Genomic DNA, 9,766 nt, shown 5'->3' on the forward strand with positions numbered 1-9,766 from the left:
CCCCCCCCCAAAAAAAAACAAGACTGTGATGTTTCCCATTGTAGTTTCTCTCTTACTGGATCCTTGGCTACTGAGAACAAGAGATCTCCCTCTCTGTTGTATTTGATCTGAGTGATGGACCTCTCATGGCCCTGGAGGAGAATGGGTCTCTATGCGAAATAATAAAGCATGAGTGTGTTAATGTTCATTTAAGACAAGCGATTATGTCAGACACTGTAGTTACACAAGACTGTATGCATTCATTTCTATAAATGTTCTCGCTCTTCCTCATATCGTCACAATTCAGTCACAAATGTAATTTCACAATCATATAAAGGATCTAATATTTGGCCAAATCTAATACTTAGCATCTGTTAGCTAATAAAACCACCGGTCTGCAGACTTCCGGTGTGTCTGCGATTCAGTTAACAGCTCAGAAAATACATAGATCTAGGCTTACCATTATGTCCGGTTTTGTATCGACAGAATATAAACGAAATTATATTTAAAGCTGCAGTAGAATAAAACAGTACGCGGTACGCGTGCTCAACTGTGCCCGGTTAGAAGCGGAAGAGACGGACTTCATTTCCTGTGCAGACTAAAACAGGTCCCGGTTGAACATTAAACCATTCTAACGGTCCGGTCTGTAATAACAACAAAAACTATCTTTGATTTCGATATCTTTAGTTTTACAACTGGTTAGCTCATAACCAACATGTCACTTTTATTAGACTGGCCAGTTAATGAAACGTTTGTTTTATTCTATGATGTGTCTCGAAGATTGGACGGTGTTTCTTTCTCAGCCATGCAGGCAATGTTATGAGTTTACGTCATCATGTCTGATATATCAGTCTATCAACAATGAATACAGAAATCACATTTTAATTTTCTTAGGATTTTAATTCGCAAATAAATGTATACTGGGTGTGGGGGGAAACAAATCAACAAATATCTTTGGTACCTCCTTATATAATGGGAATGTCAAATTTGAATGGCCAGCAAATACAATAAAATGCTTTTCACACACATACCATTCAAAAACGTTTTGAAACGACATCTAAACCTGCACAGAAACCTTGACTGGCTGGAATTAAATATGGAAGGGTTTACATGGCCAACAGATGACTCGATGCACGTTAAGCTCAATACTTTTGTACCCCATTTAGCAAGGGTACTGAAGGGGCACAAAAATGATAAATTCTTAAAGTATTGAAGGGAACACAAAATTCAAGAGTGCTGAAATCGACTGACATCACAAAATTAAGTCACTTTGTGTGGAACGTACATTCATTTCTCAGCTTGTCAGTGCTTTGCTCACATGCTCAACACTGAGATGACATGAACATAGCTAGAATTGCATAGTGTGTCCTCGAATCTTCCCGTTTAATCTGATGTAAGTGGGCTTTTTTTTTTTTTACATTTTGAATATGTTAAGCACATTTAGTAAGCCACAAACACATGTGATCAGTATCTGAAACGACTGAACATGAAAACTGTCCAAACTGAAATCACACACTGAATGAGAATCCCTCATTGGTCATGACATCATTTAAGTGCACATTCCTAATTAGAAGTGAACGGAATGTTATAGGAATGCATCTACAATGCTGGATATATTCACTTAAAGAAGCTAGTGGTGTTTAAAGATGGTGCAAACTTAAGTTAAAAGATACATGTGACAAATTCAAGTGTTGTGCAAAAGAATAAAAGAAAATCCGGGTTCAGATTACATGAACCTTAAACTCAAATAACAATGTTAGTCTTAACTCTACGTCTACAATTCTAAACTCTGAGTAGTGAAGATGAATAACAAATCATACATTCTTTGTTTGGTGCAAACTATGATTTGTGGGATTTAAACCGAAGAAAGAGGGTGGCTGGAAAGTGTACAAGCAGATTTGACCTGATACAACAACTTAAGGCGAGAAATTAAATAAAAACACCCAAAGAAATAGCATCGCATTACAACTGCTGTTTCACGGTAAAGAACTTTTCACCGATTTCAGCAATATGCCCATTAAGATTCTTTTACGTTTTATCAGCCAAACAGAAAAGAGACAAGCATTTAGTGGACAAACACTGAGCATTCCGACACAGCAGCAACATCCATGTGTTCCCATCCTAAATGCAAATATGGGATTTTCTCGGGAATAGGGTGGGATAAAGCAAGCCACATAAAAACCAAAGATTATAAACACAGCATAGGAATCATGTTGAAGGCACAATCTTCCCTGACACAATGAAACCCCCCAGGAGCAGCCAAGTCAGCGGTTACGTTGTGGAGGCAGATGCAGAAAACAACAGACGCTGACGGCCGACGGAGGGTCGGGGGTCTGGTGGAGGCGGGAAGGATTGTGTGTGTCCTGGCCACCCAGCAGCAGCAGCAAGACTCAATCCTGGGCTGAGCAAACCTCTCTGGGAGTCTCGGCCTCTAGATCTGGAGCGCAGTGGCACGCTGGGCTGCAAGCGGTTCGTGGAGTCTCTGCACTGTTCTGATGGACAGGGCTGCCCTCCTCCGAGTCTGTGGCTTCTGATGGTGACCCCATCTCTGTTTCTGGTTTACTCTCAACGCCTGTGGAGACACCCTGAACCTTCTTACTCAGCTCGTTGCGTTCTATCTGTAACGCACGGCAGAGCTTTTCCAGACGCTGCACCTTCACCTGCAGGCTTTCGAAATCTTTGTCTCGTAGCATTTTCTACAGAGAGAAAAGATAAGGTTTTTAGCTTGTGTAACAAAGCTTTAACTGTCAAATATGACAGAGAATTTGCAAGACAACAATCACCTCCTCTGCCATTTCCAGCAAGGCTTTGTTACTACTTTCCCATCGTGATCTGTACATGGTCGTTTCCTTCTCCAGCTTCTTAATCTTCTTTGTCATCTGTGGGACAATACAAATTCAGATTAAATCACCTTTACATAAAGGCTTTAGAGATTTATGTTTTGTGTTGGGAAATATGTAGCAACTCCCAAGACGACCTACATGCATGAACACAGACTAACAGTTTCTTTGCAGGGACATGAAGTCCACAGCATAATTAATAAAGTCATTTACCTTTTCCATCTCTTGTTTGAATGTTGTGAACACCTCGTTGCTTTTGGAAAGCGTGTTTTGAAACTCTTCAAACTTCTCCGTGTACAATGAGAGCTGTAAAAGACAAAATACATTTTTTTTAGCCTCAGATCTACTTAAGTTAAACACATGAAACAGTAACACATGTTTCTAAATGCCGCTTGAATGTGTAAACACCACCATCACAATGCAAGGGAGTTTTGGGTAGATCCTGGATTCAAAAAACCTATGCAATGCCATGCCAAGTGCTATACAAGTGCATATACACTACTTTTCAAAAGTTTGGGGTTGGCCCAAAAATGAACATTTGTCATTAATTACTCATCCTCATGTTGTTCCAAATGCTAAGACCTTCATTCATCTTCTGAACACAAATTAAGATAATTTTTAAGAATTTCGGAGAGCTTTTTGACCCTCCACAGACAGCAACGGAACTACCACGTTCAAAGCCCAGAAAGGTAGTAAGGACATCATTAAAATAGTCCATATGACATCGATGGTTCAACCTTAATTTTACGAAGCTACAAGAATACTTTTTGTGTGCAAAGAAAAGAAAAATAACCATTTTATTCAACAATTTCGTCTGTTCCGTGTCAGAATTCGGCACGTTCATGACAGTACCACGGCACATGCGTCTGGTGCTGCTGATGCAGGAGCAAGAAGAGAAGAATTGTATAAAGTCGTTATTTTTGTTTTCTTCGCGCATAAAAAATATTCTCGTAGCTTCATACAATTATGGTTGAACCACTGATAATCAAAAATATCTTAATTATGTTATGGAGAGTCAGAAAGTGCTCAGATTTGATAACAAAAAAAGAGAAAAGAACAAAAAAAAAAAGGTCTTACGGGTTTGGAACGACATGAGGGTGAGTAATTAATGACAAATTTCATTTTGGGTGCACTATCGCTTTAATGTTTTTGGAAGATGTCTATTTTGCTCACAAAGGTTGTTAATTATTTAACAAAGGTTGTTAAAAAAAAACTTAATAACTGGAGCTGTCTTTTAGGTGAATGATCTATCCTATTTTCCTCACCTGCTGTTTCAGATGGACTTCCTGCTGTTTCATAAGCTCATACATCCTCTGCGACTCAGCTGCCTCTTTCAGGAGCTGAAAAAGAAAGAAATGACAAACCATATAAATCTTAATTATTGACTGGAAACTTTTGCCCAGATGGTATAACCACACCGGTGGATATATAGTGCAAGTCTCAATACAGTTTTAAGGATGTAGAAACTCACAAAGTCTTTCTCCTTCTGATGCCTATCCCCTGAGTCCTTGAGCAGTGCCTGTGCCTGATGAAGCTTCGCATCTACCAGCTGTTGCTGCAGATCTTTCTGCTTGAACACCTTGTCAATATGCTGAGAGAGAAAACGACTCTTAGGTACAGTGGCTCCAAAACAACACAAGTCATACTTAAATATGTCACTGCATTCTATAAAATATAAAAGCAAGTTTCATCTGCAAACAAATTATGTTACAAATTATGCTTGTTTTAGTTGGTGTACACACATTAATGTTGACTATTCACATTAATATGAACAGAAACCAACATTTGAAAATAGTCCAGATACTTTGTATTCATTTTGAACAGCACTGTAAATTCGCTATTGTTTTATAATTTGAAGCCTAAAAAAATAGTAGCTCAGCTGTTATAGATTTACACACATCTTCCGTTAAAAGGCATTACAAATGTATTCTCCCTTCCAGAAGTGCCCTTCTCTCTTCATCCTTTATTTCCGTATCTCTCACCTCCTCTCTGAGCTCATACTGCTCAATAAGCTTCTTCAGTTTGTCAGCCAGCTCCATGTTCTCCTGCCTTAGGTTTGCATTACGCTCGTTGTGCTGCTCCATCTGAACTTGGATGTCGTTCAGAGTCACCTGGAAATGTGAAGTCACTTCCTTCCTTTTTTCCTCCTCCAATCGGGCACATTGCACACCATCCTCCTGCCAAGCACAGCAAACATCAATCCATTTCTTTCATTATGGAATATATAAGGCAACAAGCCTCTGGTTATGTGAACAGTGGAGTTAGAGCAGATGAAACAATACTTTGAGCAGCAGGGAGAGAAAACTGCCAAGGCAGATCTCTGTTCCGATTACCTCTGAATTTAAATGTTGCATTAGGCAGGCACCACACACATGATGAATTATGCGAAACCCTCTGAGCGCAAATAACTGATATCATGTTATTTGCATTCATATCATGTTAGTGTACCTTAAGTGTGCGGTTGTGTCTCTGCAGTTCTCGACAGAGACTCTCCAGCTTGCTGCGTGCCAGGATGGCTTTGCTGTGCTCATTTCGTAATTGGTCCTTCTCCTGGATCAGCTGCGTCTGCTTCTTCTGCAGAACCCGCATCTGTTTCTGAGCATTACGGTTCTCCTCTAGCTAAAAGAAAAACAAAGCAGGACAGGTGCATTATTATCATTTGTTATATTACTATATTATTTTAATTATAAAAATTACTATTAAAGGGCATCAAAATGGCATGTACTGTTTGAATTTTGTGATAAAATGGAGAGAGAGAGAATTTGAGAGCTGAAACTTTGTTTCCTATCACAAGTAACGAAGCTCTTTGCAAATAATGGACTTGCTTTTATCAGCCGATTCAGATTACAGGCCAATATTTCAGTGCATCTCAGGGAATTATAGTGGTTTATAGCATGAAGATGTGAAACATCTTTAGAAATGCATCACTGAATTAATGTGGAAATGTGTGCTGAGAAAACCCACGCATTTCCTAGTACTGTATTCATGTAAACAAGCTCAAGCACAGTCAGCTGAAATGCTAAATCAGCTCATCAGGACACAACGGCAACTCTTTTCATCGTTTTATTTTTATCCCTCAGCTCCATTTATAATGTTAGTGAAGGTTTTTTACACCCAAAAAGGTAGCATTTATTTTTTCATCTTCTCTCTTTAGGAGTGATATTTTCTCTTTATACAACACATGACCTGAGATGTTGACATCTTTTGATATCATCATGTCTTACCAGCTCAGCATACTTCTTACAGAGGCCACCCAGCTTCTCCTCTGGAGTGCTCAATGTGTTGAGAGTCTGCATAAGAAGGGTGATCTCCTTGCCTAAAACACACAACAAAAAACAGATTTTAGTTTAAGAATAGGGCTGGTTATTGACACAGATTTCACTATTTGATTTGATTCTGAAATCATAAGCCCTCGATTAAATTTGATTTAGATCATGATCAGGAATATTTCAGGCAATTGTCAGAAGAAAAAAAAAAAACTAAATTACGCAAATTATATAGTACACGACTATAATATTAATGTTTAACTGACAAGAAAGCCCAAATACAATTGCTATTATTTTTAGATATTATAATCAACGCTCAAATAAAAAAACTGACAGTTTACATTTAATTTGCTAATTTAAACAGTTGCAGCAAAATTCGAGCAAAAATTGTCTCTTCTCAATAGCGTAGAAATGCAAGAAGCACCGCTCACACAGAAGTCACGTTAAAACCAGGCAGGTTTTCTTTTTGCTCAATGCGGAGAATGTATGCGGCCAACTTAAAAATGAGCAACCTTGCTTGGGGACATGTTTCACCCATACATGCGTGCCTGTTCAGCCCCACACACACAGGACTTCAAACCAACCACACCCACTGCAAAAACTCCCATCTTCTCCTTCTGTCCCCTCACTGAGGCAGAAGTATCAAAACTTCTCCTCTCCAGCCATCCTACAACATGCCCTCTAGATCCAATCCCCTCACACCTCCTCCAAGCAATCTCTCCTACACTTTTACCACCACTCACACATATCATCAACACATCTCTCCACACAGGCACCTTCCCCATTGCATTCAAGCAGGCTCGGGTAACCCCACTGCTCAAAAAACCTACGTTAAACACTTCACTTACAGATAGCTACAGACCTGTCTCTCTCCTTCCATTCATAGCGAAAACCCTCGAAAGAGTTGTTTTCAACCAGATATCATTGTTTCTTTCACAGAAAAATGGATAAAAGCGTCTGCAAAATGACTAAATGTAAATGTAAATGTACATGAAACTCCCGATCGCCTGGATTCCTATAGGAATGACTGGGTTTCATACACACAATTTTGCAGAGCAACAATGTGACTACATTTATTTGATCTAAAAGTACAGTAAAAACGGCAAAATTCTAAAATATCAGTAGAATTTAACTGTTGATTGAAAATAACTGTTGTCTATTTTAATATATTGTAAAATGTAACTTCTTCCTGTGATGTAAAGCGGAATTTTCAGCATCATTACTCCAGTCTTCAGTGTCACATGATCCTTCAGAAATCATTCTAATATGACGATTTGCTGCTCATTAAACATTTCTTATTGTCAATGTTGAAAACTGTTTTTGTGGAAAAAATTATATATTTATTTCAGGATTCTTTGATGAAAAGAAAATTCAAAGAACAGCAATTATTTGAAATGGAAATCTTTCATAACATTATCAGAGTGGGGGTTCAATCTTCAACTGGCTGGCAGGAGCCGCCACTGACAGGTCATGTGACCTGCCAGTGGCTGGCTGGCAGCTTCAGGCAGCCGCTGTAGATCTGCGAGTAGAACGCCTACCCTATCACTCTCCCTGCAAGGAAATACACTATTTTATTATGAATATATTTTACGTGACCTGTCAGTGGTTGGTGGCAGCTGCCAGCCAGTTGAAGATTGAACCCCTACTGCATTATTATTGTCTTGTCACTGTTTAACTGTGCCAGAAAATGTAAAGAGCATTAAGAGTGAGCCAAAGGTAGGCGTTGCTGCACATTCAGGCAAACACATTGACTCACCCAGGCCCTTCACTTTCTTCTTGTCCTGCAGCTTTTTCTGGTCCTTCTCAGGGCATCCATTGCCGTTCAGTTTGGCCTCCTCCTGCTTGCCGTCCTCCTTCTCAGACAGCCCGTTCACTTCCACACCATCAGGCTGGCCGTTGGTCACCACCGCATCCTCACCGCCAACAACACCATCCTCAAGACAATAGGTGCTGAGGATGTCCTCCAGCTGTCTGCTCAGTTCCTCAGCCATGTCACAGGAGGCAGAACTCGCTCCAGCCTCTGCCACTGAACACAAGAAACATGGAAGGTGAGTGAGAAGAAATACGGCAGTGAATAATTGGACACACTAGGACACACTTACAGCCTTCCTCTGCCTGAGAATTGTTGGTTGGTGTGCCATCCGGCTGTGTTATGGCTTCTTTAGGGCTGTTGGTCATCTCAGATGCAGCGGTGCTCTGTATCTCTGTATCATCTGCACTGCTATCAACTACTGGATCCTCCATCTCACTCCTCTGCATTGCTGATCTATGAACAAATACTAAAAGACACAACAACACACAGGTAAACGACTACAAGACATCATATTGCATCTATTAGCTTGAACAGTTTCGGTTTCAGTTCAGTTGCAAATTTACAACGAATCTGCTGTGTGAGAGACTGGCAAACAAACGAAGATGACTGGTTAACTCACTATATATACACAATATCATAACACGCTAATCACTAAACGCCGACTTCAGATCACACCTAGGACATTCAATCGATTGTCAATCATAAAATGCTTCGTGTAAGTTTCAGTCAATGACAACTGACAGACGTCCAAAACAAAGAACACGTGTTACTTTTAGCTGACGGTTTAAAACTGTAGATAAACATAGAAGTATAACTGAGAACTGTTGCTGTGCAACATCTCGCTCGACTAGTTTAGCAGTCATGGCTAACCAAACGCTCAGTTAAACATCTGCTGACTGACTTGACGCGCTCTACCGTTTTACAGTTTCACAAAACAAACACCTTCAATGCATCTGTGCTGTCAGCTAATACCGTTTAAATGAATACCAGTGTTTTAGTTTGGTCCAAGAAACCACTTCTGATGTTTGTCACCACTCTTTACCCTTCCCACTACTGCTTCCAACTGACACAGGAAATGCCAGGGAAACAATCGAAGATGATTGGTCGAACATTTGCAAACTTCCGGTGTACAAATTTTTTATTACTGTTATTGTATTGCAGTGCTTTATTATTTATTTGTCGTTGTTTTGTTTTTATATTAGCTTTGAATTAATATTCCTAACTAAAATATTTCTCGATAACGCCGATTTGGGCGAAAGTGATGGCAAAAAGAAGCTTTGAATCAATCGAACCAATTGATCCGTGCTCGAAACACCGCAAACTAGTTGAACCTGCTAGTCAAAAGCGGTAAAAAAAAATTATATATATATATATAAGAAACGAGAACAGCGGGCAAAGAACATGGTGCTAGCTCTTCTAGAAGACCTGAATGGAAAGAACTTCATAAATGACGAGTTGAAACACAAGCTCAATTTCTACTCAGGGAAAATGAAAATAAAAAGTTGAACTGTATGGTGGATGAGTTCCATGGACGCCAAGCCTGGTGTTAAAATTATGTTATATATGTTGATATGTATTTTTGATTGGTTCCGTTGTGGACGCAGATGCGGAAAACCACAGATGCTGACTGCCGACGAAGGGTCGGGGGTCTGGTGGAGGCGGGAAGGATTGTGTGTCCTGGCCACCCAGCAGCAGCAGCAAGACTCAATCCTGGGCTGGGCAAACCTCTCTGGGAGTCTCGGCCTCTAGATCTGGAGCGCAGTGGCACGCTGGGCTGCAAGCGGTTCGTGGAGTCTCTGCGCTGTTCTGATGGACAGGGCTGCCCTCCTCCGAGTCTGTGGCTTCTTATGGTGACCCCGTCTCTGGTT

At 40.2% G+C, this 9,766-nt stretch overlaps 3 protein-coding genes across 5 annotated transcripts in view; 1 reads left to right on the plus strand and 2 right to left on the minus strand.

Annotated features, from left to right (window-relative positions):
- Positions 1–590, minus strand: part of LOC107687089 (eukaryotic translation initiation factor 3 subunit I-like) — a 3,770-nt gene extending 3,180 nt beyond the window's left edge. The window contains exons 1-2 of the mRNA XM_016484265.1: positions 440–590; positions 57–149 (exon numbers count right to left, since the gene is read on the minus strand). Of these exons, the coding sequence (XP_016339751.1) occupies positions 57–149; positions 440–442 (96 nt within the window). The 5' untranslated portion in view covers positions 443–590. The remainder of the gene's footprint in view (positions 1–56; positions 150–439) is intronic.
- Positions 591–1,720: 1,130 nt separating this feature from the next.
- Positions 1,721–8,975, minus strand: LOC107687085 (alpha-taxilin-like). Of its 3 annotated transcripts, XM_016484255.1 has the most exons (11): positions 8,871–8,975; positions 8,188–8,364; positions 7,842–8,111; positions 6,044–6,135; positions 5,268–5,438; positions 4,802–4,996; positions 4,291–4,410; positions 4,085–4,159; positions 3,033–3,125; positions 2,763–2,858; positions 1,721–2,675 (listed from the first exon to the last, which is right to left on the minus strand). In XM_016484255.1, the coding sequence occupies exons 2-11, from the start codon at positions 8,342–8,344 to the stop codon at positions 2,370–2,372; spliced, it is 1,575 nt and encodes a 524-aa protein (XP_016339741.1). In that variant the 5' UTR covers positions 8,345–8,364; positions 8,871–8,975; the 3' UTR covers positions 1,721–2,369. The 3 variants fall into 3 exon arrangements, with proteins under 3 accessions (XP_016339741.1, XP_016339739.1, XP_016339740.1); XM_016484253.1 differs by having other exon boundaries at positions 2,646–2,858; positions 8,886–8,975; XM_016484254.1 differs by having other exon boundaries at positions 2,646–2,858; positions 8,841–8,975.
- Positions 8,976–9,502: 527 nt separating this feature from the next.
- The window catches only part of LOC107687100 (THAP domain-containing protein 6-like), a 3,847-nt gene continuing 3,583 nt past the window's right edge, over positions 9,503–9,766 (plus strand). The window contains exon 1 of the mRNA XM_016484280.1: positions 9,503–9,731. Within this exon, the coding sequence (XP_016339766.1) occupies positions 9,503–9,731 (229 nt within the window). The remainder of the gene's footprint in view (positions 9,732–9,766) is intronic.

The sequence above is a fragment of the Sinocyclocheilus anshuiensis genome, unplaced genomic scaffold, assembly GCF_001515605.1.
Source record: "Sinocyclocheilus anshuiensis isolate Anshui unplaced genomic scaffold, SAMN03320099.WGS_v1.1 scaffold1251, whole genome shotgun sequence".
NCBI lineage: Eukaryota > Metazoa > Chordata > Actinopteri > Cypriniformes > Cyprinidae > Sinocyclocheilus > Sinocyclocheilus anshuiensis.